At 54.3% G+C, this 26,286-nt stretch overlaps 3 protein-coding genes across 4 annotated transcripts in view; 1 reads left to right on the top strand and 2 right to left on the bottom strand.

Annotated features, from left to right (window-relative positions):
* The window catches only part of P2RX3 (purinergic receptor P2X 3), a 34,740-nt gene extending 29,324 nt beyond the window's left edge, over positions 1 to 5,416 (top strand). Inside the window, exons 9-12 of the mRNA XM_003353865.5 lie at positions 2,404 to 2,497; positions 2,724 to 2,789; positions 3,517 to 3,594; positions 4,290 to 5,416. Of these exons, the coding sequence (XP_003353913.1) occupies positions 2,404 to 2,497; positions 2,724 to 2,789; positions 3,517 to 3,594; positions 4,290 to 4,403 (352 nt within the window). The 3' untranslated portion in view covers positions 4,404 to 5,416. The remainder of the gene's footprint in view (positions 1 to 2,403; positions 2,498 to 2,723; positions 2,790 to 3,516; positions 3,595 to 4,289) is intronic.
* On the bottom strand, positions 10,953 to 15,119 carry LOC110255185 (proteoglycan 3-like). The gene is made up of 6 exons (XM_003480700.4): positions 15,014 to 15,119; positions 14,527 to 14,662; positions 13,741 to 14,051; positions 12,865 to 12,996; positions 11,921 to 12,032; positions 10,953 to 11,129 (listed from the first exon to the last, which is right to left on the bottom strand). Exons 2-6 carry the CDS (start codon positions 14,585 to 14,587, stop codon positions 11,071 to 11,073), a joined length of 675 nt encoding a protein of 224 aa, XP_003480748.2. The 5' UTR covers positions 14,588 to 14,662; positions 15,014 to 15,119; the 3' UTR covers positions 10,953 to 11,070.
* LOC100739611 (proteoglycan 3) lies at positions 10,953 to 26,037 on the bottom strand. Of its 2 annotated transcripts, XM_021083043.1 has the most exons (7): positions 25,930 to 26,037; positions 25,448 to 25,583; positions 24,672 to 24,982; positions 23,776 to 23,907; positions 22,832 to 22,943; positions 21,988 to 22,042; positions 10,953 to 11,074 (listed from the first exon to the last, which is right to left on the bottom strand). In XM_021083043.1, exons 2-7 carry the CDS (start codon positions 25,506 to 25,508, stop codon positions 11,071 to 11,073), a joined length of 675 nt encoding a protein of 224 aa, XP_020938702.1. In that variant the 5' UTR covers positions 25,509 to 25,583; positions 25,930 to 26,037; the 3' UTR covers positions 10,953 to 11,070. The 2 variants fall into 2 exon arrangements, with proteins under 2 accessions (XP_020938702.1, XP_020938701.1); XM_021083042.1 differs by lacking the exon at positions 10,953 to 11,074 and having other exon boundaries at positions 21,866 to 22,042.

The following is a 26,286-nucleotide window of genomic DNA, read 5'->3' as shown; positions in this document are numbered from 1 at the left end:
AGAAGATCATCCTGCTCCCCCTGTCCCGCCCCCACCCCCTCTCCAGCTCCAAAGCCCCCAAGAAACACATTCGCAGGTCAGGCTCCCCAGAAACCTTTTTCTCACCAAATAGTTTACAGCTTTCTTATAGCCTTAATGGGGTAACAGGTGCTTTATTGAGCCACATGGGTCCTGCTATGCCCAGGCACTGAAAGAGACAGAAAACATGCTACCCTCCTCCTGAACTTCTTCCCCAACCCAGATAAACCTCTAGAGACCTGAGCTTCCTGCTCTGTAAAATGAGGCGTAGTGAGGGCAGGTGTCCTGGGAAGAAACAGTCAGTGATCTTAAAGGGGTGACTGAATGGCAGTTCCCGTCATGGCTCAGCGGGCTAAGAACCTGACTAGTATCCATGAGGATGTGGGTTTGATCCCTGGCCTCCTTCCGTGGGTTAACAATCCAGCGTTGCTGTGGCTGTGGCATAGGCTGGGAGCGCAGCTCTGATTCGACCCCTGGCCCAGGAACCTCCATATGCCACAGGTGCAGCCCTAAAAAAAGAAAAAAGAAAAAAAAAAAAGAAAAAACCAAAGGGTGACCGAATGAACGGACTCTTTGCAAAGATACATGCAGGGTAAAGGAACCTAGAAGCCTGGGGAAGGACCAGAGGGGCCTCAGGAGAGCTGATACCACCTTCTCGGGTGGCAGGGCAGGGGGAGGGAGCAGTCTCAGACCCTGGGGAGGGATGGGGCTGTAGGCAGGCCACCCACAGGCTCTGGGCCCTGTTAGAGGCCCAGCAGAGGAGCTGGGAGATTGAACGCCCCACCCTTCTTCCCTCTCGCCCTCTGGCTGCCTGGGGGGCGCCTCCCACTGGCTGAACCCCTACTGGAAGCAGAGGGCAGGGAGCTAGGTAGAAGCCATTTCTGAAGAGCAGGCTCCTGGGACCCCTAGAGAAGGGCAGAGACAGGGTGTAGAGGGGCAGGCAGGATGTCCAGCGTGAGATCCAGAGAGCACACACCTCCACGGGCTGTTCTCGGTGGTCCCTCCTCTCACCAAGAGTCCTGCAAGGAGGGCCTGGGCACCCCCATTTGATAGACCTGGCAGGTAAACCCTGGGGGCTAAGTCACATAAAAGGCCCCACACCACCAGCAAGTAGTGGAGCCAGGACTTACTTCTGCCTGACTCCAGAGTTCCCCGGGGGCAGCCGGAGCAGACTGTAGGGACATTTAGGAGGTAAAGCGGCTCTTCCTTGAGTGCTTGTTAACCCTCCTGCCTCCTTTATTTCTCTCCTGGGCTGAGTTATTGCTGCTCTCCGGCAGGACAGTTTGAAATTCTAACATCCTTGGGAGGGGCATCACAGTGGGAACTCCCTAGAGGACAAATTCTTGAACAGGGCAGGCAAATCCAGCACTGAGTCACAGCCAGTTGGTTAACCCTGGACCAGTCACTTAACCCTGGGAGCCTTATTTGAAAAATCGAGGAGTTCCCGTCGTGGCTCAGCAGTTAACAAACCCAACTAGTATTCATGAGGATGAGAATTCAATCCCTGTCCTCCCTCAGTGGGTTAAGGATCTAATGTTGCTGTGCCTGTGGCATAGGCTGGCGGCGACAGCTCCTATTGGACCCCTAGCCTGGAAACATGCATGTGCCATTGGTGTGGGACAAAAAAAAAAAAAAAAAAAAAAAGAAAGAAGAAGAAGAAATAAATATTGAGCAATCACATCCTTATCCTACAGATTTGTGAGATGAGGAGTCTGAAAGTATCTTTTTAAACTATTCTATAAACCGCTCTAGAAATTTCTTCAGCAGTATCAACAGCCAACACCAGTGACCGTTTCCTGGGCTCCTACTTTGTCCCAGCCACTGCTCTCAACCCCAGACAGGTGTGGTTTTATGACAACCCATTGAGACAGGACTTCTGTATTACTCCCACTCACTCATGAGGAAATTGAGTCTCAGAGAGGTCAAATAACTGGCCCAAGTTGCACGGCTGGCAAGTGGCAGAACCAGGTTTTGATCCCAAGTAGGCTGAGAAGCCCGTGGAGAGGGGAGCGCCTGCTGGACCCTGGGATGCTCAAACAGAGCAGCAGAAACTTAGAGTCTGGCAGGGCACAAACTTTCATGTACATCAGAATCATTTAGAGCAATTATTTAAAAGGCAGAGTCCTGGGCTCTACCTCCAGAGATGCTGATTCCAAGGGTTCAGGGTGAGAGCCTGGGAACCTGCCTTTGTAACAAGCCCCTGAGGTGATGCCTGTCCAGGGGATCAGCTGACCACACAGGGAGGACCATGGCAGGTGTCCCACCAAACCATCAGTAAGGGTTGCTCAGTGGGCGAAGGTCATAGGGCTCTAGAGGACCCCGAAGGTCCAGGCAGGAGAGACAGGAACCCCCAGTGGGACCCACCTACCTCCCTCTGGCCTCCAGGTTTGCCAAGTACTACAAGATGGAGAACGGCAGCGAGTACCGCACGCTCCTGAAGGCTTTCGGCATCCGCTTCGACGTGCTGGTGTACGGGAATGTGAGTCCTTCTGCGCAGATGGGGTCCACCAAGCCTGGGCCCTGAAGAGGCTCCTCAAGGGGGTGGGGTCCCTTCTGATCACATGTCCATAGCACGTGGGGTCTGCTCATCCATCAAGAACCCTCTGGCTCCACCATCTCCCAGGCCGGGGAGTCCAGGTGCAGCCTCAGGATGCACCAGCCCTGCCGGACCTTCTGCTCACTCGCCCTGATCTTTGCGCACACAGGCCGGCAAGTTCAACATCATCCCCACCATCATCAGCTCCGTGGCAGCCTTCACCTCCGTGGGTGTGGTGAGTTCAGTCCCTCCAGGCCCAGACAGGAGGCCGCTCAGAGTGGAGGCCGGGCTGGCAGGGGTGGGAGGGAGTGACTCTCTTCTGCCCAGAATGTGAGCTCCGCCTCTTGCCACCACCACCCTGCTGGGTCCACCCTCGATGAACATCTCCAATCATGGAGCCTTCACTGCCTCAGAGGCAGCCTCCCACTTGTTACCAAGTGCCTGTTCCTCACCCTGAAGGCGGGGAGGAGACGCCCAGGTTCTCAGACCTCAGAGCCTGGATGAGGAGCAGAGCCGGCTGGCAAGGCAGGGAAAGAGCCCAACCCCCAAGGATTAGTACCCCCCCCACCTCCACAGTCCCTCTGCTTCTCCCTCTGCATTTCAGTCTGGGCTCACCCCTAGGGGCTGGGGAGGTGGGTCCTGAAGACATCTGCAAAGCCCTGTAAAGCCCCTGCAAAGCCCCCTGGATGGGAGTTCCCGCTGTGGTGTAACAGGATCAGTGGCGTCTTGGGAGCCCTGGGGCTCAGGTTCAATGCCTGGCTGGGCCCAGTGGGTTAAGGATCCAGTGTTGCTGCAACTGCTGCTTAGGTCACAACTTCGGCTCAGATCTGATCCCTGGCCTGGGGACTCACCCCACTCTGACCTCTCTCTGCCTGAGGGCAGGCCTGCCCACTGCCCACACTTCCTGCCACCCCACTCTGACCCTGCAGCTCCTCCAAGCCACCCTGCCTTTCCTCCTCCAGGGGACTGTCCTCTGTGACATCATCCTGCTCAACTTCCTCAAGGGCGCTGACCAGTACAAAGCCAAGAAGTTTGAGGAGGTGAGTGGGGCCAGGGTGCGTATCCCGAGAGGTAGAGGGGCAGGGCAGGGAGGGGACCTGGGCCCGATGCTCTCAGGAGCTCACCTTTTGGGGGCTTTGCAGGGCAGTTCACTGGGCCTCAGGGCATATCTGGGGTCCGGATCAGAGGCAGTCTGGCTAAGCATGGGCTCTGTGGAGAGCCCTGGGGGCTCTGTGGTCATCACTGTCAATGTCCCCATCCACACATTGTCCCCTCTCTGTTTCTGGGGCAGGACAAGTCCTGCTATAGGTGAGCTCAGGTTTAAGAATCTTAGGATTGCTCAGACTTACTCTAACTCCTTTAGTGACCAGACCTTAAGCTCTAACTGCACAGTTCCCACTGTGGCTCCGTGGAAACGAACTCTGCTAGTATCCATGAGGATGCGGGTTCGATCTCCGGCCTTGCTCGGCAAGTTATGGATCTGGTGTTGCCATGAGCTGTGGTATCGGTTGAAGATGCGGCTCGGATCTGGCATTGCTGTGGCTGTGGTGTAGGCCAGCAGCTTCAGCTCCAATTCAGCCCCTAGCCTGGGAACTTCCGTATGCCACAGGTGCAGATCTAAAAAAGAAAAAAAAAAAAAAAAAAAAAAAAGCCCTGACGGCTGGCTGTCAGATGGGCCCATGGGGGGACCCTGCCCACAGTCACAGCGCCATCATGCCTGCCCTCCTGCCTGCAGGTGAACGAGACCACGCTGAAGATCACAGCCTCGGCCAACCCGGTGTACCCCAGTGACCAGACCACGGAGGAGAAGCAGTCCACAGACTCGGGGGCCTACTCCATTGGCCACTAAGTCCTCTTCCCTGGGCCCCACCCTCACCCTTGGGCTCCAGGCCTCCCCACCTGAGCGGGGGTGGTATGGGAGGGAGAGGGGCTCTCCTTTTTGCTGCTCACCCGACGAGGCCACCCACAAAGTGTCTGACCCCACCAATCCTCTACAGACAGGTCGTGCTCCCTGCCAAGACCCCAGTCTCACCCGCACCCCATTGCCTCACCCCTGTCTGCCTCCCAGGACCCTCAGGGCAGTGGTACCTAGTTGCCCCCCCTTCCACAGAGTAGAGATAATAATAGTAATAACTAGCGGCCACAAGGCCTACCGGGTGCCAGGCACTTTCACACCCATTATCTCCTTTAATCCTGAGAACAGTGCTATGAGGTAGAGATTTGTTTCCCTAGTTTGAAGATAAACTGAGGCTCAGAGAGACTGAGTCACTTGCCCCAGGCCACACAGCCAGGAATTGAGTGAGCTGGGATTTGAACCCAGGTCTGATTAACTCCATCACCCACACCCCACAAGGAGAGAACAAACGCCCAGGGGGTGTCGGCACTGCTGCTTCAGGCTCCTCTGCTTTGACCAGGATTGGGGTCGGCTTCGTAAAGTAAGCCCCAGCCCATCCCCAGGAATGCGGCAGGTCCCATTTTAGGGGCAACCAGCCAGACCCCAGTGCAGGGCCTCTTTCTCAGACTAGAGTGGGTCCCCAATTCAGAAGGAAACAGGAGGCGTAACTGTCAGTGAATTTTTCCTTCCCTCAGCCCAAGCCAGAGCAGGGCCCATTCTTGCTTTCTCTGGGACCCCCACGTGCCCACACACATCTGGGCCCCTCACTGCACAGCTGTGTAGGACACCCCCCCCCCCCCCCGCACAGAGTGGGATGGGATTCCCGGACCTGGGAACACGGTGATGAAAAGGTCCAGTAAGACCCAACACCCTGCACCCTGCCAGCAGGAGTTCAGCAGGGCTTTCCCTGCGGGGCCCTAATGAGATGGTCGGTCTTCTAATGTCAGAAACTAAAAGGGTTTTAGGAACCATCTTGTCTGATTCTCTTGCTTATGGAAGAACACACTGAGGCCAGAGAGGGAAAGTGACTTGTCTGGAGTCATACAGTTACAGGCCCAAAGAGACCCAGGTGTCCTGCTGCTCAGGAAAGGAGGTGGGAGCAGGCGGCTGCAAAGGCTGTTGAGCAAGACCAAGCCCACCTGCTTCCCTTTGCTCCCGACACCCCCTCCCATTTCTAGGCTTTTCCACAGTGGAGACCCAGGAATCTCACCAGGGCAGAACTCAGAAGCAGATCCAGGTTTTCTGAAGCCTGAAGCATATACAATATGGGTCTTCTTTTTACAAATGGTACAGAATTAGGTATTAGAAGGGACTTCGGTGGGCCCTAGAGTATACAGTCAACTTCTTTTTTTTTTTTTTTTTTTTTTTTTTCCCTTTTTAGGGCTGCACTGAGGCATATGGAAGTTCCCAGGCTAGGGGTCGAATCAGAGCTACAGCCACAGCAACTCTAGATCTGAGCCACATCTACAACCTATACCATAGCTCACAGCAATGCCAGATCCTTAGCAGGAACTCCCTATACATTTCACTTCTCACTTGCTTCCCAGTAAATGTTCTGGAAAGGTTGGAGCACAGGCCTGATCATGAGGTCTTAGCAGAAACAAGTTTGACTCTTTGTGGAGGCTGGCCCCTCTATAGAAGGTGCGGGAAATGGGGTAGGGGCAGCCTGGGGAGTAGTTTGGGAGGACCAAGCTGTAGGCACTTGCAAAGGCCCACCCCAGTGATCCCCCACCCCAGGGGGAGGGGCAGTAAGATTCCCCCACACCAGGCCCATCACCCCTTTCCCTGCTCAGCCTTCACCCCCCACCCCATCCTTAGGATGGAATGGTAACACTTCCCCAGGGCAGCCTAGGGGTGACGTGACCAGCAGACACCTGAGGGAAGCAGCCCTGGATTGGCCAACCAGGAGTCCCACAGGCATCCCAAGTGAATCCAGCTCTCAGGAGGCTGGGCTGAGGGTAGGATCACAGGAATGTTCTGGGATCTTGACTTCGGTGCCACAACGGCCTGGGGAAAACTAAGTTTGTTGGCACCTTCTTTTCTATAGGTGTTCAGCTAAGCCAGGTTTTGCCTCGGTAACAAGGAAACTGCAAAATCTCAGGATATAATATAAGAAAGGAGGCTGGACAGCCCCCTCCACCTGGCAGCTAGGCCACCTGAGACACACACGGACTCCCAGATCACTGTGGCAAGAAACGTGAGAACTGGAGGAACACGGGGACCATTGAAAGCCCGGGCCCGGATGGGGCTTCTGTCACTTCCAACCACATTGCACTGGCCAGACTGAGGATCGAGCTGCAGAGCCCAACTTTCCTAGAAGAAATACTGAGGAATGTAGTCTTCCAAGGTCCCAGGAAGAGAAAAAGGCGAACACAGCACTCTCTGCTTCATTATCTCCATTTTAATAGTTTTTCTTCTCCACTTTCCCCACCCATGCCCACTAACAGTTAAACACATTTTTCCCTTCTGTGTGCCTTCTCACAAAACCTTGTTCTCAGCAAGTTACCAGTGAATCTCCCAGAGGTATTAAGAGATAGCACACTCAAGAGTTTCTTCTCCTAAGAATAGGTGCTCTTTAATCAAGGGCTTCAAAACTGAAAGGCCTTAAACAGCCAAAGGAATGAATATATAATGGTTGAAGTTGAGGCTGTGCTGGATAGTTAAAGGACATCTAATTTACTGTGGCCTGCATCAAGCAAGCTTCAGTCTGGAAGGGTCTAGGCACCCTTCCCGCTCACCACTCTCCTCCCTCCTTCTACCTCTGGCCTTGGCTGGCAGTATACTGGAATACTGGGAATGGCTAGAGACCATTCCCCAGGAAGGAGATAAGTAGAGGCTGATAAGAGGAAGCTTGCCATTCAGTCAAAGTACCAGTCTCAGAGCCACCTATGCGGAGCGCATCCTCCCTACCCCCACTCCCACTGCTCCTGATGCTTTAAGAATTACAGTGTCAAAGAGTTCCTGCCATGGTAAAGCAGAAACTAATCCGACTAGGAACCATGAGGTTGCAGGTTGGATCCCTGGCCTCACTCAGTGGGTTAAGGATCTGGCGTTGCCGTGAGCTGTGGTGTAGGCCAGTGGCTACAGCTCTGATTAGACCCCTAGCCTGGGAATGTCCATATGCCGCAGGTGTGGCCCTGAAAAGACAAAAAAAAAATAAAAAAAAAAACAAGCAAAAAAACTTAGCCTGCTGGTGTTCCCATCGTAGCTCAGCGGTTAACAAAACCTACTAGTATCCATGAGGACACTGGTTCAATTCCCTGGCCTTGCTCAGTCGTTAAGGATCCGGCATTGATGGGAGCTGTGGTGTAGCTGGTAGACCTGGCTTGGATCCCACATTGCTGTGGCTGTGGCATAGTCCGGCAGCTATAGCTCTGATTCAACCTCTAGACTGGGAACCTCCATGTGCCACTAGTGCTGCCATAAAAAGACCAAAAAAAAAAAAGAAAGAAAGAAATACAGCATCAAGAATTAGCCTGATGCAGTACAGGATGCAGGGACCTGGGGGGAGGCCTGACCCCAACCAGCACCCCTTCCATGCCCTTGGGAGACTGACAGCAGTGATGGGGAGCTTTCTGGACCAGTCTCCATCCAAGGCAGAGGCACAGACCCCTCTACTGAGGACAAGCCTCTTCACCTAGAGGCAGGCCCTGGGGCCCAGCGCTGGTGAGGTTCAGGGCCGTGCCAAGGCCCATGCTCCCGTTGCCAGAGGCCTGTTCGTGTTCATCCGTCCTGCTTCATCACCAGCCACTTCCCCTGGGCTTCTCCAAACCTGTCCCGTTCCAGAAATTCCAGCACCTTTAGCAACAAAGCGCATCTGGCAAACCTTGAATCTCCACCTCTCGTCACATGGCTGTTCGGATACACATCCATGTACACACGCAAACGAAGACCTGCACACGTGTGTGCTCAGACACACACTGACATGCGTTCACACTCCGTTCGGGAGTGTGGCCAAAGACACAGAGGCATGCACATATGCATGTGGACACAGATGCGGGTGTGTCAGGAACAAAGCTACCCAGATACACACCCTCAAAAAAGGACACACATACAGGCACATCCATGCGCAGAGATGGAGAAAATGTACAACTTCCTGTTGTGGCTCAGCAGGTTAAGAACCCAAGTAGTATCCACGAGGATGCAGGCTCCATCCCTGGTCTTGCTCAGCGGGTTAAAGGATCTGGTGTTGCTGCAAGCTGCAGCATGGGTCCTGGATGTGGCTCAGACCTGGCATTGCTGTGACTGTGGAGTAAGCCTCAGCACAGCTCCTATTCAACCCCACCTGGGAACTTCCTTATGTCACATGTGTGACCATAAAAAGACCAAAAAAAAAAAAAAATTGAGCTCTCATCGTGGATCAGTGGAAAGGAATCTGACTTGTATCTATGAGGACCCAGGTTTGATCCCCAGCCTGGCATACTGGGTTAAGGATCCAGCATTGCATGAGCTGTGGTGTTGGTCACAGACGCAGCTGGCTGTGGTCTATGCCAGCAGCTTCAGCTCAGACTTGACCCTAGCCTGGGAACCTCCACATACCGCAGGTGTGGCCCTGAAAAGAACAAAACAAAACAAAAAAAAAAGATTTGGAGTTCCCACTGTGGCACAATAGGATCGATGGAGCCTTGGGAGTGCTTGAACACAGGTTTAATCCCCAACATGGCACAGTGGGTTAATGATCCAGTGTTGCTACACCTGCAGCTTAGGTCATAACTGCAGCGCAGATCTGAAACCTGGCCTAAACTCCTTATGCCACGGTGTGGCCGGAACAGGAACAGGAAAAGAAAAAAAAAAAATCTATGGCGTTCCCATTGTGTCTCGGTGGGTTCTGTTGGGGAGATGGCTTGGATCATCAATGTTGGAAAACGAGACACGTGAACACAGGGAGATCTCAACAAGGGCCCAGGTACCCAAAAAGCAAGGGCAAGGAAGAAAAGGCCCTCCCTATTATCCTTAACACAGTTGATGTACCTGTCCCCTTCCCATTGGTCAGGTCAGGAGGCACATTCTTCTCGGTGGGCTAATTTGAAACAAATGCTACTGGGAGGGGGGGGGTGCATCCCAGGAAGGCATTTCAGGCTAAACCAGAACAAAATGAAGTAAGTAAGGTTTCCTTTGATAGAAAAGACATTATGTTACATTCCACAGATAAAAACCCAACTAGTATCCATGAGGATGCAGGCTCCATCCCTGGCCTTGCTCAGCGGGTTAAAGGATGTGGTGTTGCCTTGAGCTACAGTGTAGGTTGCAGACTCGGCTCAGAGCTGACATTGCTGTGGCTGTGCTGCAGGCTGGTGGCTGCAACTCCTGTTAGACTCCTGGCCTGGGAACTTCCATATGCCACAGATACTGCTATTAAAACAAAAAGTGTTCACACAAACAACGCAAATACATGCTGACTCACACACAGATGTTTGCATATGTACAAACACAGACTCACCTGCATGCGGTATGCACAGGCTTACAAAGACGGACTCAGGTACACACCAAGATACACGTCCACCCAGAAATACATGTCCCATTTCCCAAGAAGTCTCTCTCCCCCGCCACCCAGGCCTCTCTGCCCGCTGAATACCCAGTTTCAAGTCTGAGCCTCCCACTTCATCCAGCTCAGACCCTGACCAGATAGAGCCCAGGCTGGGACAAAGTCAAGAGCAGCAACAGCTCTCTCTCCACGTCCCTGGGGTCGGAGAAGGTGGGAGAAGCCTGGGGCTGTAGCACCAGGACTGCAGCCCCAGGGCTACCAGAGGCCCTGGATTTGGCCTCAAGGTACAGGGGTGGGGGACAGGGAGCGCGGGGGTCGGGGTGGGGGCGGGGCGGGCAGCTCCCTCCTGAGAATGTGGTCCCTCTAGGGAGGGAGGCAGGGGGATTGGGCTGGGGCTGGGGGGCTGGGGCTGGGGCAGCCACCCTCCTGGGAATGGACTAGGGAGCCCAGCTCAGAGGACGTTGGGGCCTTTCCACTCACCCACAGGTGGCTGGGAGGAGGATGGGACCTAGGGGCCACCATCAGAGGGGAAGAAGACCCAGGGCCAGAGAAGCCAGCTGCCCCTGGAGGCTCCTTTCTCCTCCCTCCCAGCCATTCCCGCAGGCGGGACCTCCCTGCGCCACCCAACTCTTGAATCAGCAATATTGCCGCCTTTTGGTAAAACCACCCACCTCCCACCCCACCCAGCATCCCTTCCTGAGACCGATTGGAAACTGGAGGGCCAGTGCCCCATGCCCTCACCAAAGGCGCTGCTCCCCTGGAGGGATGAGGGAGGGCCTTCCGCAGGGAGACCGCCGCCTAACCACGCTCCGCCCCGGGGGGGCGCTGCAGGAAACATCCAACGCGCCACCCCGTCCCCCCTCAATCCCGCTGGCGCTGGCCTCAGAGGTCTTTTCCTTTCCTCACAGCCCACCCCCACCCCAAACCCCCCACCCCCCACGAAGCAGGAGGGCGTGCTTCGAGGGTTTTCCAACGCAGAGGAGTCCTGCAAAGAGCACGAAGAAACAAGGGTCGGGGAATGCTGTGGGAAGTCTGGCTTTATTAATCGGCTTGGCTGGGGGAAAAGAGTGGGTGGGGGCATCCAGGAGGGCGTCGAGGGAGCGAGCGGCTCCAAGGCAGGGGCTCCTTGCCTCTGGCTTAGATAGAGCAGACGAAGGGCAGACTCTTTAGGCATGAAATTAGTCGCCAGCGACCTCCTAGCGGTGGAGAGCACAGTGCTGTCAGGGATGTCAGCTACTTGGGAGTGGCCTGTGCCCCCCACTTCCCTCCACAGGCACCTCCTAAGTCGGCTCTGCCTGTGGTCCTCCGGATCTGACAGCCTGACTCCCACACCCCTCAGCCAACGTCTATCCATCTCTTCCCTGGCAGAGGCAACGCACTAAGAGCTTTCCATGGAGGATGGCTTCATCCTCCCCATGCCTCCCAGAGGTCGGTGCTCTCATCACTCCCATTTCACAGATGAGGAAGCTGGGGCTTGGTGGGTGTGATACCTTGCCTGTATCTCAGCCGGCAAGTGGCAGAGCCGGGACGTCAATGGCCGCATTCTGACTCCAGCCCATATGGTCTTAGCCACTGTACCAAGTCCGCTCCCTTACAACTGGCAGCCGTGCTGGTCCAGTCATCTGTCCGCCATCCCTAATTCCCACAACGTTTCCTCCTCCCGCAGCCCTACCTTACACTCACCTCTGTTTCTCCCATCTCTCCCAGACTCACTCCTTTGTCACCATCATCTCCAAGGAGGGAAAGGAGTCCCCAGGCCCCAGGCCTAGCTCTGTGCCCCAACTAGCCCCTGCCCAGGGCACCCCATCACCTGATTTTGCTCTGAGGCATCCTGACATCTCAGCCCTTCTCACAAACAGGACGTTGTTTCTCCAGGTGAAAGAAGGGCATGGGTTTGTGGAGGTGTGTTCAGGCAGCTCAAAGGCTCATAAGTGTGGGAGTCCACCTTGCCACCCCTTCCCCTGGCCTGGTGCCCAGCCCCACTCACCTCTGGCAGTCATGGACACGCAGTGACCACTTCCATTCCTAGGCTGCCCTGGGGCCCAGTATTGAAAATTCCAATGACTCCCATCACTCCACTGAAATCTCCTGTACCGGGTCTGAAGAAGAGATAGCCTGGGTCAGAGGGTGGTGTGTGGGAAGGCAGGCAGATTCTGGGGCTCCAGGGAAAGCACTCTCAGTTTCCCTTTCTGGCACTGTAATCTCCTCTCACTGCCCACCCGGCCAGGAGCCAGGTACCTTAGAGATGCACCCCTGAGGGCTTGCAGGCAATGACAATGGCAGACAAAGCATCACTTGCAGCCTTCCCACAGGTTGAACTGCACAAACAGATCTCCTAGGGATCTCGTTCCAGTGCAGATTCTGATTCCAAAGGACCCAGCATTGTGCATTCCCAAGAAGCTCCCAGGCGATGTCCACATTGCTGGCCCACGCAACACACTTGAGTGGCCAATATGATGGCACTTACTCATCCACAGTCCCAGGGCCACTCTGAGAGAGGACCCCACTTTAGAGATGAGGAAACGGAAACTTGGAGGAAGTCCTTCGGCTAGTAAGAGACCAAGCTGGAGATGGAATTTATCTCCTGACTCCAGGGATGTGCTGGTAAGCATTTAACAACCAGCCCTGGGGGAGGGAGAGAGGCACCGGGAGGGAAGAAACCTGATTTGTAATAACTGCCCATTTCCTTTGTGCACGTACATCCAGCGGGGCCGATTTCAGGCTACAAGCATGTCATCCCTGAACATGGAGTTGGGAAGAGAAGCCCTCAGTTGTCAGTTCTCCTAAGCCAGGGCTAGCCAGCTAGAGCACAGCACTGTGTGCCACTCGAAGGCCACTTCAGGCGCCAGAATGAGGCCTGATGCCAGCCAGTGTTCCATTGGGGGCAGTCAGAAAGACCTTCTTGTACCTGGGAGTCAGCCCCTCACTTACCAAGGGCCCTAGAAAGCCTCCAATCCAGACCTGTGCTTGGTTGCGCAAACAGATCGCATTCTGGATGAAAGAGTTTATCCTGTAATCGTGGATGGAGGCCAAGTTCCCTCGGTAACACCTGCTGCAGACGTTCTACAGAGAGAGGAGATGAGGTGGAAAATTAACTCTTTTTTCACAACAATACATGCCAAGTATTATTTAATCTTCACCACATCTCTAAGAGGTGCTACCATACATTTCCATTGACATGAAGACACAGGAGCCCTGAAAGGTTAAGAGACTTGCCCAGGTAAAATAGCCAATGGCAGGTGGAGCCAGGTTTTAGTACAGGTATAACTTATACCAAAATATTTATCTAACTGAACCAGTGCTTCTCAAAGTGCAGTAGCCAGGCCAGAATTATTAATACCTGGGAATTGGGTAAAAATGCAACTTCTTAAGCCTTAGACATGCTAAACCAGAAATCTGTGAAGGGTTTGTTTTTGGATTGGGGGTGGTAGTGGGGGAAAGGTTGGCCAAACCTGCGGCTTGTGAAAATTCTTGGAATGGGGCTCAAAACCAAGCCACAGCAGTAACCTGAGGCAAAGAGGTGATGATGCCAAATCCCTAACTGCTAGGCTACCAAGGAACTCCCCAGAGATCTGTGTTTGAATAAGACTTCTAGGAGAGGCTGATGCATACATACTAGGCTTGGAGAACCACTGGTCTATATGATAGAGAACTGAAGGTTGAATCCATTCTCTTCTCCTCCCCCGGGCTCCCCTGCCACTCACCTGAGCTTGCCTAAATGTCCTTCGTCTAAATGATAGGGAACAGAAGGCCGAATCCACTCTCTTCGCCCTCTGCCCCCCACATAGTAGCCTACATGCCACTTACCTGAGCTTCCTTAAATGTCCTTGGGCTCCTGACCAACAAGTAGAAGTGGCTCACGCCCCCAGTGCTCGCTTGCATTTGAACACTGTCCTCTTCCCTGGGACACTCCACGTTCTCATCTAGGGCAGCTTGGTCTGACTCCATGGCCTCCTCATCCACAAAGGCATCTTGAGAGCCGGGAGCCCTGGCCTCTCCCTCTGACTCAGGCACTTCATCATTCAGGGCCAGCTCTCGCTCCTGGTCTCCTGAGCCTTCCAGATCCTGCCTCAGGTCTGCTTGTGTCTCTCCTCTGCCCTGATGGGGAGCATCATTCTCTGGGAAGAAGAGGTAAGCTGCCCTCAGGCCCGGGTCCCCCTTCTTCCAGGACCACGGACAGCTCCAGTGGCCCCACTCAGCCTTCCTAGAATGCCACCTAGAACCAAGCCTGGAGGAATCGCCCTGGGCTTGGGTGACACCAGAACTCTTGCAGTACACGGACAACTGCATGCGTGCGAAGCTGATGCTGCCTGACACCACCTGAGTGTGTGTGTGTGTGTGTGTTTGGGGTGGGGGAGGGGCAGGAAGCGCCTGTGGGAAGTCCTTCCTCTTCACACATGGGCATTTCTCCTCGCAAAGGAGCCCCGAAGGAAAGCTCAGGTCACACTTCTGGGTCCAGGAGAAATCTCACTAGAGACGGGCTGGGTCCCCTGAAGAGGGGAGGCTGTGGCCCTGGCCCCAAGAGCAAAAGAACTCGCAGGGGCAAAGAAGAGAAACGAGAAAGATGGATGAGAAAGGGAGGGAAGGACTTACCCAGATGAAGAGCCGAAACTGTCCCCAGCAGCAGAAGGGGCAGGAGCAGGAGGCCTTTCATATCCACAGAGTGTTGGGACAGGGAAGACAGCTTCACCTGCCCTCCTTGGCGATGTCCTGTGTGTTTGCACAGTCCCTGGCACATGGCAGAGAGGCACTTTTTGCTTAACAGCTTGGTTAAAGGGCAAGCTGGAGCGCTTCCTTCTCCCCCAGTGAACAGACCAGGCGGGTTATCAGCTCAAGAACTAAAGTCCCTTTTTCCCGAGAGCTCCATCACTGCGCGCAGGAAAGATGGCCGCAGAGCAGTTGCCCCTGCGGGAACAGGGCTGCGCACCACCAAGGTCAGTTTCACTGACACAGGGGAAGAAGGGGAAGGGCAGTGACCACTCGGGTCCTAAGGACAAGCTTCCTAGGTGTTTTCTCTATAGGGTGTGGCATCCTCCCAGCCCTGGACCTGTCCTCCCTGGGCAGCAGAGGGAGCACTTACCTCTCCAGAGTCTGAAGCCCTCACACTCAGTGCCTCTGGCCGCTGGACCCCAGAGGCAGCCCTTATACTGGGCTTTTGGGGAAGTGAGAAGGGGCCAGGATGATTGCCCCAGGCTTGGGGAGTGGGCAGTGCAGCTGATAAGAGGTTTGCTTAATCCTCTCACCGTTGGGCTCTGCTCTCTGTTGGAACTCCAGGGACCTGCCTCCCGCCACATGTAGCTGCCCCAACCCCCTAGTGGGCGCAAGACAGCTCCAGATGACTACGATCCAGGCATGAGTCTGCTGGAAGAGGCCCTGAACAGCACTCTTTAACATCAGAACAGCCTTCCTCCGGTCGGCATGCCAGCAAGTGAAGTGGAGGCTCCCAGGGAGCTCAGGAGAGGAGCCAGGAGGTGAAAGGGAGCCACAGCCCTGCTGAGCTCTTGTCTAGACCAGGCGCTTTACCTACATCACATCCCTGCCGCCTCACCTTCCTGACCCCTGTCCCTCGAGAGTGGGTCATCAGCCCTGCCTCAGAGAGGTGAAAAATGAGTCTCAGAGAGGGAAAGTGGCTTGCCAAGGTTATGCAGGAAGGGGGGGCACTGAGATCTCTAAGTCTTTGGGGCTCCAAAACCACCTCTCTCTCGCTCTCTCGCTCTCCCTCTCACTCTCCCTCCATCCCTCCCTGCCTCCCTCCTTCACTCTCTTCCTCTCTGTCCCTCTCCTTCTCCCTCTCCTTTCTCTCACCTTTAGCCTGTGCAGAGCTTAGGCTCTTGAGACGGTGCCTCTCCACCAAGGTTCTCAACCTTTAGGCGCTTCCCATTTGGAACCAAAGAGTTCTTTGCTGAGGGGGAGCCGTTCTGCGTCTTGCAGAAAGTTGAGCAGCATCTCTGGGTCTCTACCCACTAGGTGCCCATCATCCTTTCCCCAGGCGTGTCCATCAGAAATGTGTCCACACATTTCCAAACGGCCTCTGGGAAGCAAACTTGCCCCCGGGGAGGGTCACTGACCTGGAACATGCCATTTTGTCCAACCTGGAGGCATATCTCTGGCCAAGAGGCAGCAGCTGGAATGGAAGCATTCCCATGCAGAGGCACTCAGGTGCTCTGTGGGCCACCCTCCCCGCTCCCAGACTCCCCATCTCCCACCAGCCCTCCATCACCAGCAGGGTGAGGACTAAGGGGAAGCCAGTGAGGCACTCGCTCGCCTCAGCTGCACAATGTAAGGGGACAATTAAGAATTCAGTAGACGAAATAAAAAAACAAACATTTAATGCAAACTTTCTCCCCAAATCAGAATCAATTGCAAAAATACCATGATGAACAAAATGTCAGAACTTGAACCACTCATGTTCCAGCCAAACTCATTGCACTTGGGGGGAGGCCAGCAAGTGCTGAGTCCTGTTTTGCTGGACTTGCATGCCAAGAGCCAGTGGACCTGCTGGTCAGGGTGACTCAACTCAGTGGTACCCTAGCTGGGCAGCACCAATTTGTTCCTTGGCTTCCAGCCCGGCCCTCCAGGGCTCAGGGCACCAGGGACAAGCAGCCCAGAGGGTGAAAAGGCCTGGATTCCTTCCCTTCCTCTGCTCTCCCCGTGCACCTGCAAATGGAGAAGTAAGTGTCTGAGAGGTCACTTCTGGCCTGATTGCAGAGTAACGGTCTTGGCCGTTATCTCCCCAGCCCAACGGACCTGAATTTCGGCTTATCTACCTGACTTGGGGGTGGCGGGGGTTGTGGGGGTGGTGGGGATTGGCTAGTTCCAGGGCCCCAAACTGGTGTCTGGATTTCAAGCGGGAGATGTCCCCAGTGGGGTGGGGGTCGGGCAGGGAGGGAGGGTTTTGCCCCTCCCCATTGTTCTCGCCAGGCCGAGACCCAGGTCAGGGGCATCATTTCACCCAGTGCTTGGGATGCCCAGTAAGGTCAGCCACTCTCAGGAGAAGCTTTACAAGCCTTCCAAAAATAAAAACAAAAATAACAGTTTTGCCAGCCTTATTTGGTAAAATGCCCCTGTTGTACACATTAGGCCATGGCATCTCAGAGAGCTTAACTGAGTTGCCCAAGGTCACACAGCCAGTCAGAGACAGGCCCAAACAGATCCCCCAGCTCCTTATCCATCCACAGCTGCCTTCCCTCTGCCTCCTCTCACTGACTCCCCTTCCCTCCACTCTCTCCGTCCCCATGTTGACCCTGGGCAAAGAATTCCCATGGACTTCAGGGACATCCTTGGTGACCTTGGTGTTGTGTGTCTGATTGAAAACTGGAAGACCTTGTGTGTGTGTGTGTGTGTGTGTGTGTGTGTGTGTGTGTGTGTGTGTGTCTTTTTAGGGCCAAACGCACCACACAGGGAAGTTCCCAGGCTAGGGGTGGAATCAGAGCTGCAGCTGCCGGCCTATGCCACAGCCACGGCACCTTGGGATCTCAGTACATCTGTGACCTACACCGCAGCTCATGACAATGCCAGCTCCTTGCCACACGGAGCAAGCCAGGGATCGAGCACCACCCTCAAAGATCATAGTCGGTTCCTTAATTGCTGAGCCATGATGGGAACTCCTGGGAGTAGCATTCTTGAAGGCCAACCACGGACCAAACAGTATGCGTCAGTAAGGCTTCTACATCCATTATTCCTCCTCATCTTTACAATCATCCCACAAACTAGTCACTGCCATTCTGGGCTCCATATCTGCTACAAAAGCTCAGGGGGTTAAATAACTGGTCCACGTTCACACACCTAGCAAGAAGTGGCATGTCGGACCCGAGGCTGCCTGACTCTCGCGTCCTGGCTTTCTTCGATTTGCCCAGAGGCGTGACCTCCAGTCTAGCCAACGGGGCCCGCCCTTTTCAGCATCCACAAAACTCCAGCTCTCTGGCTTCCTAAGAGGGATTTATATCCGCAGGGATCTCAAACTAAGCCCCTTGTCTCCGATTTCCCACCTGCCCCACATTCTGTGGAAGGCAAGCTAGTGTGGTGTCCAACAGAATCACCAGTTCAGAGTCCACCTGTCTGGGTCTCAGTTCCCCATCATAAACTGAGGCCAATGGCAGGAACTGACCCTCATGAGAGGAGTGCTGGGAAAACTTGACAGCCACATGCAAATCAATGAAACTGGAACACACCCTCACACCGTGCACAAAATTAAACCCACAATGGCTTAATGACTTAAGCATACGCCAAGACACCATCAAACTCCTAGAAGAGAACATAAGCAAAACATTCTCTGACATCAACCTTACAAAGGTTTTCTCAGCTCAGTCTCCCAAAACAACAGAAATAAAAGCAAAAATAAACCAGTGGGACCTAATCAACCTGACAAGATCTTGCACAGCAAATGAAACCACAAAACAAACAAACAAAAAAACCCAAAAACACAACTGACAGAACGGGAGAAAATAGTTTTGAATGATGTAACTGACAAGGGCTTAATCTCCAAAATACACAAACAACCTACACAACTCAACAGCAAAAAAACCAACAACCCAATGGAAAAATGGGCAAAAGACCTGAAGAGACATTCCTCTAAAAGAGATATGCAGAGGGCCAACAAGCACATGGCAAAATACTCAACAGCCCTGATTATCAGAGAAAGGCAAACCAAAACGACTATGAGGTACCACCTCACACCAGTCAGAATGGCCATCCTCAGTAAGTCCACAAGTAACAAAGGCTGAAGAGGGTGTGGAGAAAAGGGAACCCCTCTACACTGTTGGTGGGAATGTAAATTGGCCCAACCACTATGGAAAACCGTCCGGACCTCCCTCAGAAAACTGTACAGAGAACCACCATATGGCCCGGCAACCCCACTCTTGGGCATATATCCAGACAAAACTTTCCTGGAAAAAGACACATGCACCCACGTGTTCATCGTGTTCATCGCAGCCCTGTTCACAACAGTGAAGACTGGGAGACAACCTAAATGTCCATCCACAGGTGATTGGTTCAAGAAGATGTGGTGTATACTACACCACATGGAATACTACTCAGCCACAAAAAGAAAAGCTAATGCCATTTGCAGCAACATGGAGGGGACCAGAGACTCTCACACTAAGTGAAGGAAGTCAGGGAAAGAAAGACAAACACCATATGGTGTCGCTTATATCTGGACTCTAATATGAGGCACAAATGAACCTTTCCACAGAAAAGAAGACCTTGGTCTTGGAGAACAGACTTGTGCTTGCCAAGCAGGCAGGGAGTGGGATGGACTGGGAATTGGGGGTTAGTAGAAGCAAACTATTGCCTTTGGAATGGGTAAGCAATGAGATCCTGCTGTATAGCGCTGGGAACTCTATCTAGTCACATATGATGGAGCATGATACCGTGAGAAAATGAATGGATATATGCATGTGTGACTGGGTCATCTTGCTGTACAGTAGAAAACTGACAGAACTCTGTAAACCAGCTATAAGGGAAAAAAGAAAAAAAAAAAAACAAACAAAAAAACTACTGGTTAGCAGTGGCCAGAGCCCACTCCCCAGGAAGGAGATAAGTAGAGGCTGATAAGAGGAGGCTTGCCATCCAGTCAAAGTACCAGTCTCAGAGCCACCTATGCGGAGCGCATCCTCCCTACCCCACTCCCACTGCTCCTGATGCTTTAAGAATTACAGTGTCAAGGAGTTCCCGTCATGGTACTGGGGAAACGAATCCGACTAGGAACCATGAGGTTGCGGGTTGGACCCCTGGCCTCTCTCAGTGGGTTAAGAATCCGGCATTGCCATGAACTGTGGTGTAGGTTGCAGACACGGCTCGGATCTGCCATTGCTGTGACTCTGGCAGAGTGTAGGCTGTCAGCAACAGCACCAATTAGACCCCGAGCCTAGGAACCTCCATGTGCCACTAGTGCGGCCATAAAAACACACACAAAAAAGAAGAACTACAGCATCAAGAATTAGCCTGATGCAGTACAGGATGCAGGGACCTGGGGGGAGGCCTGACCCCAACCAGCACCCCTTCCATGCCCTTGGGAGACTGACAGCAGTGATGGGGAGCTTTCTGGACCAGTCTCCATCCAAGGCAGAGGCACAGACCCCTCTACTGAGGACAAGCCTCTTCACCTAGAGGCAGGCCCTGGGGCCCAGCGCTGGTGAGGTTCAGGGCCGTGCCAAGGCCCATGCTCCCGTTGCCAGAGGCCTGTTCGTGTTCATCCCTCCTGCATCATCACCAGCCATTTCCCCTGGGCTTCTCCAAACCTGTCCCGTTCCAGCAATTCCAGCACCTTTAGCAACAAAGCGCATCTGGCAAACCTTGAATCTCCACCTCTCGTCACATGGCTGTTCGGATACACATCCATGTACACACGCAAACGAAGACCTGCACACGCGTGTGCTCAGACACACACTGACATGCGTTCACACTCCGGGAGTGTGGCCAAAGACACAGAGGCATGCACATATGCATGTGGACACAGATGCGGGTGTATCAGCAACAAAGCTACCAAGATACACACCCTCAAAAAAGGACACACATAGGGGCACATCCATGCGCAGAGATGGAGAAAATGTACAACTTCCTGTTGTGGCTCAGCAGGTTAAGAACCCAAGTAGTATCCACGAGGATGCAGGCTCCATCCCTGGTCTTGCTCAGCGGGTTAAAGGATGTGGTGTTGCCTTGAGCTACAGTGTAGGTTGCAGACTCGGCTCAGAGCTGACATTGCTGTGGCTGTGCTGCAGGCTGGTAGCTGCAACTCCTGTTAGACTCCTGGCCTGGGAACTTCCATATGCCACAGATACTGCTATTAAAACAAAAAGTGTTCACACAAACAACACAAATACATGCTGACTCACACACAGATGCATGCATATGTACAAACACAGACTCACCTGCATGCGGGATGCACAGGCTTACAAAGACGGACTCAGGTACACACCAAGATACACGTCCACCCAGAAATACATGTCCCATTTCCCAAGAAGTCTCTCTCCCCCACCACCCAGGCTTCTCTGCCCGCTGAATACCCAGTTTCAAGTCTGAGCCTCCCACTTCATCCAGCTCAGACCCTGACCAGATAGAGCCCAGGCTGGGACAAAGTCAAGAGCAGCAACAGCTCTCTCTCCACGTCCCTGGGGTCGGAGAAGGTGGGAGAAGCCTGGGGCTGTAGCACCAGGACTGCAGCCCCAGGGCTACCAGAGGCCCTGGATTTGGCCTCAAGGTACAGGGGTGGGGGACAGGGAGCACGCGCGGGGGGGTGGTAGGGGGGCGGGCAGCTCCCTCCTGAGAATGTGGTCCCTCTAGGGAGGGAGGCGGGGGTTGGGCTGGGGCTGGGGCTGGGGCTGGGGCAGCCACCCTCCTGGGAATGGACTAGGGAGCCCAGCTCAGAGGACGTTGGGGCCTTTCCACTCACCCACAGGTGGCTGGGAGAAGGATGGGACCTAGGGGCCACCATCAGAGGGGAAGAAGACCCAGGGCCAGAGAAGCCAGTTGCCCCTGGAGGCTCCTTTCTCCTCCCTCCCAGCCATTCCCGCAGGCGGGACCTCCCTGCGCCACCCAACTCTTGAATCAGCAATATCGCCGCCTTTTGGTAAAACCACCCACCTCCCACCCCACCCAGCATCCCTTCCTGAGACCGATTGGAAACTGGAGGGCCAGTGCCCCATGCCCTCACCAAAGGCGCTGCTCCCCTGGAGGGATGAGGGAGGGCCTTCCGCAGGGAGACCGCCGCCTAGTCCACGCTCCGCCCCGGGGGGGGCGCTGCAGGAAACCATCCCAACGCGCCACCCCGTCCCCCCTCAATCCCGCTGGCGCTGGCCTCAGAGGTCTTTTCCTTTCCTCACAGCCCACCCCCTACCCCAAACCCCCCACCCCCACGAAGCAGGAGGGCGTGCTTCGAGGGTTTTCCAACGCAGAGGAGTCCTGCAAAGAGCACGAAGAAACAAGGGTCGGGGAATGCTGTGGGAAGTCTGGCTTTATTAATTGGCTTGGCTGGGGAACAAGAGTGGGTGGGGGCATCCAGGAGGGCATCCAGGGAGCGAGCGGCTCCAAGGCAGGGGCTCCTTGCCTCTGGCTTAGATAGAGCAGACGAAGGGCAGGCGCCTTTTGCAGGAAGTTCGACGCCAGTGACCACCTAGGTGGAGAGCACAGTGCTGTCAGGGATGTCAGCTACTTGGGAGTGGCCTGTGCCCCCCACTTCCCTCCACAGGCACCTCCTAAGTCGGCTCTGCCTGTGGTCCTCCGGATCTGACAGCCTGACTCCCACACCCCTCAGCCAACGTCTATCCATCTCTTCCCTGGCAGAGGCAGTGCACTAAGAGCTTTCCATGGAGGATGGCTTCATCCTCCCCATGCCTCCCAGAGGTCGGTGCTCTCATCACTCCCATTTCACAGATGAGGAAGCTGAGGCTTGGTGGGTGTGATACCTTGCCTGTATCTCAGCCGGCAAGTGGCAGAGCCGGGACGTCAATGGCCGCATTCTGACTCCAGCCCATATGGTCTTAGCCACTGTACCAAGTCCGCTCCCTTACAACTGGCAGCCGTGCTGGTCCAGTTATCTGTCCGCCATCCCTAATTCCCACAACGTTTCCTCCTCCCGCAGCCCTACCTTACACTCACCTCTGTTTCTCCCATCTCTCCCAGACTCACTCCTTTGTCACCATCATCTCCAAGGAGGGAAAGGAGTCCCCAGGCCCCAGGCCTAGCTCTGTGCCCCAACTAGCCCCTGCCCAGGGCACCCCATCACCTGATTTTGCTCTGAGGCATCCTGACATCTCAGCCCTTCTCACAAACAGGACGTTGTTTCTCCAGGTGAAAGAAGGGCATGGGTTTGTGGAGGTGTGTTCAGGCAGCTCAAAGGCTCATATGTGTGGGAATCCACCTTGCCACCCCTTCCCCTGGCCTGGTGCCCTGCCCCACTCACCTCTGGAGGTCATGGACACGCAGCGACCTCTCCCATTCCTAGGATGCCCTGGGGCCCAGTATTGAAAATTCCAGCAACTCCCATCACTCCACTGAAATCTTCTGCACCGGTTCTGGATTAGAGATAGGCTGGGTCAGAGGGTGGTGTGTGGGAAGACAGGCAGATTCTGGGGCTCCAGGGAAAGCACTCTCAGTTTCCCTTTCTGGGCACAGTAAGCTCCTCTCACTGCCCACCCGGCCAGGAGCCAGGTACCTTAGAGATGCACCCCTCAGGGCTTGTAGGCAATGACAATGGCAGACAAAGCATCACTTGCAGCCTTCCCACAGGTTAAACTGCACAAACAGATCTCCTAGGGATCTCGTTCCAGTGCAGATTCTGATTCCAAAGGACCCAGCATTGTGCATTCCCAAGAAGCTCCCAGGCGATGTCCACATTGCTGGCCCACGCAACACACTTGAGTGGCCAATATGATGGCACTTACTCATCCACAGTCCCAGGGCCACTCTGAGAGAAGGACCCCACTTTAGAGATGAGGAAACGGAAACTTGGAGGAAGTCCTTCGGCTAGTAAGAGACCAAGCTGGAGATGGAATTTATCTCCTGACTCCAGGATGTGCTGGTAAGCATTTAACAACCAGCCCTGGGGGAGGGAGAGAGGCACCGGGAGGGAAGAAACCTGATTTGTAACAACTGCCCATTTCCTTTGTGCATGTACATCCAGTGGGGCCAATTTCAGGCTACAAGCATGTCATCCCTGAACATGGAGTTGGGAAGAGAAGCCCTCAGTTGTCAGGTCTCCTAAGCCAGGGCTAGCCAGCTAGAGCACGGCACTGTGCGCCACTCGAAGGCCACTTCAGGCGCCAGAATGAGGCCTGATGCCAGCCAGTGTTCCATTGGGGGCAGTCAGAAAGACCTTCTTGTACCTGGGAGTCAGCCCTCACTTACCCAGTGCCTGATGAAGCCTCCAATCCAGAAACGTGCTTGGTTACGTGAACTGGTCCAGCGCTGGATGAAACGGTTTGTCCGATAATTGTGGATGGAGATCAGGTTCCCTCGGTAGCACCTTCTGCAAACATACTGCAGAAAGAGGAGATGGGGTGGAGAATTGACTGGTTTTTTTTTTTTGTTGTTGTTCTCAACAATACATGCCAAGTATCATTTAATCCTCACCACATCTCTGAGAGGTGGTACCATACATTTCCATTGACGTGAAGACACAACAGCCCTGAGGGGCGAAGTGAACTGCCCAGGTAAAATAGCCAATGGCTATTGGTACAAGGACTTGGTACAAGTATACCTTACGCCAAAACCCTTTATCGAACTAAACCAGTGCTTCTCAAAGTGCAGTTGCCAGGCCGGAATTATCAATACCTGGGAATTGGGTAAAAATGCAACTTCTTAAGCCTCGGACTTGCTCAACCAGAAACTGAGAGTTCACAGGCCAGGAATCTGTGAAGGGCTTTTGGGGGGTTGGGGCATTGGCCATACCTGTGGCATGTGGAAGTTTTTGGCCAAGGATCAAGCCTGAGCCAGAGCAGTAACCTGAGCCATATGAGTAACAAGGCAAATCCCTAACTTCTAGGCTACCAAGGAACTCCCCAGAGATCTGTGTTTGAATAAGACTTCTAGGAGAGGCTGATGCATACATACTAGGCTTGGAGAACCACTGGTCTATATGATAGAGAACTGAAGGTTGAATCCACTCTCTTCTCCTCCCCCGGGCTCCCCTGCCACCCACCTGAGCTTGCCTAAATGTCCTTCGTCTAAATGATAGGGAACAGAAGGCTGAATCCACTCTCTTCGCCCTCTGCCCCCCACATAGTAGCCTACATGCCACTTACCTGAGCTTTCTTAAATGTCCTTCGTCTCTTCACCAACACGTAGGAACAGGTCTGGCCCCCAGTGCTCGCCTGCATTAGAACTCTGTCTTCTTCCCTGGGACACTCCACATTCTCATCTAGGGCAGCTTGGTCTGACTCCATGGCCTCCTCATCCACAAAGGCATCTTGAGAGCTGGGAGCCCTGGCCTCTCCCTCTGACTCAGGCACTTCATCATTCAGGGCCAGCTCTCGCTCCTGGTCTCCTGAGCCTTCCAGATCCTGCCTCAGGTCTGCTTGTGTCTCTCCTCTGCCCTGATGGGGAGCATCATTCTCTGGGAAGAAGAGGTAAGCTGCCCTCAGGCCCGGGTCCCCCTTTTTCCAGGACCACGGACAGCTCCAGTGGCCCCACTCAGCCTTCCTAGAATGCCATCTAGAACCAAGCCTGGAGGAATCGCCCTGGGCTTGGGTGACACCAGAACTCTTGCAGTACATGGACAACTGCATGCGTGCGAAGCTGATGCTGCCTGACACCACCTGAGTGTGTGTGTGTTTGGGGTGGGGGAGGGGCAGGAAGCGCCTGTGGGAAGTCCTTCCTCTTCACACATGGGCATTTCTCCTCGCAAAGGAGCCCCGAAGGAAAGCTCAGGTCACACTTCTGGGTCCAGGAGAAATCTCACTAGAGACGGGCTGGGTCCCCTGAAGAGGGGAGGCTGTGGCCCTGGCCCCAAGAGCAAAAGAACTCGCAGGGGAAAGAGAGAAACGAGAAAGATGGATGAGAAAGGGAGGGAAGGACTTACCCAGATGAAGAGCCGAAACTGTCCCCAGCAGCAGAAGGGGCAGGAGCAGGAGGCCTTTCATATCCACAGAGTCTTGGGACAGGGAAGACAGCTTCACCTGCCCTCCTTGGCGATGTCCTGTGTGTTTGCACAGTCCCTGGCACATGGCAGAGAGGCACTTTTTGCTTAACAGCTTGGTTAAAGGGCAAGCTGGAGCGCTTCCTTCTCCCCCAGTGAACAGACCAGGCGGGTTATCAGCTCAAGAACAAAGTCCCTTTTTCCCGAGAGCTCCATCACTGCGCGCAGGAAAGATGGCCGCAGAGCAGTTGCCCCTGCGGGAACAGGGCTGCGCACCACCAAGGCAGTTTCACTGACACAGGGGAAGAAGGGGAAGGGCAGTGGCCATTCGGGTCCTAAGGACAAGCTTCCTAGGTTTTCTCTATAGGGTGTGGCATCCTCCCAGCCCTGGACCGTCCTCCCTGGGCAGCAGAGGGAGCACTTACCTCTCCAGAGTCTGAAGCCCTCACACTCAGTGCCTCTGGCCGCTGGACCCCAGAGGCAGCCCTTATACTGGGCTTTTGGGGAAGTGAGAAGGGGCCAGGATGATTGCCCCAGGCTTGGGGAGTGGGCAGTGCAGCTGATAAGAGGTTTGCTTAATCCTCTCACCGGTGGGCCCTGCTCTCTGCTGGAACTCCAGGGACCTGCCTCCCGCCACATGTAGCTGCCCCAACCCCCTAGTGGGCGCAAGACAGCTCCAGATGACTACGATCCAGGCATGAGTCTGCTGGAAGAGGCCCTGAACAGCACTCTTTAACATCAGAACAGCCTTCCTCTGGTCGGCATGCCAGCAAGTGAAGTGG

This window comes from Sus scrofa, chromosome 2 (genome assembly GCF_000003025.6).
Source record: "Sus scrofa isolate TJ Tabasco breed Duroc chromosome 2, Sscrofa11.1, whole genome shotgun sequence".
NCBI classification, from domain to species: domain Eukaryota; kingdom Metazoa; phylum Chordata; class Mammalia; order Artiodactyla; family Suidae; genus Sus; species Sus scrofa.
The sequence above is the reverse complement of the archived record's forward strand: the minus strand, read 5'-3'. Positions and strand labels throughout refer to the sequence as shown.

Excerpts from the sequence above, each read along its gene's own strand:
- LOC110255185 (XM_003480700.4), bottom strand. The coding sequence starts at position 14,587 with ATGAAAGGCCTCCTGCTCCTGCCCCTTCTGCTGCTGGGGACAGTTTCG. Across the intron at positions 14,052-14,526 it reads AGTTTCGGCTCTTCATCTGG|AGAATGATGCTCCCCATCAG; the intron begins GTAAGTCCTTCC and ends TCTTCTTCCCAG. Across the intron at positions 12,997-13,740 it reads GGACATTTAAGGAAGCTCAG|AACGTCTGCAGCAGGTGTTA; the intron begins GTAAGTGGCATG and ends CTCTCTCTGTAG.
- LOC100739611 (XM_021083043.1), bottom strand. The coding sequence starts at position 25,508 with ATGAAAGGCCTCCTGCTCCTGCCCCTTCTGCTGCTGGGGACAGTTTCG. Across the intron at positions 23,908-24,671 it reads GGACATTTAAGAAAGCTCAG|TATGTTTGCAGAAGGTGCTA; the intron begins GTAAGTGGCATG and ends CTCTTTCTGCAG. Across the intron at positions 22,043-22,831 it reads CGTGTCCATGACCTCCAGAG|GTGGTCACTGGCGTCGAACT; the intron begins GTGAGTGGGGCA and ends CTCTCCACCTAG.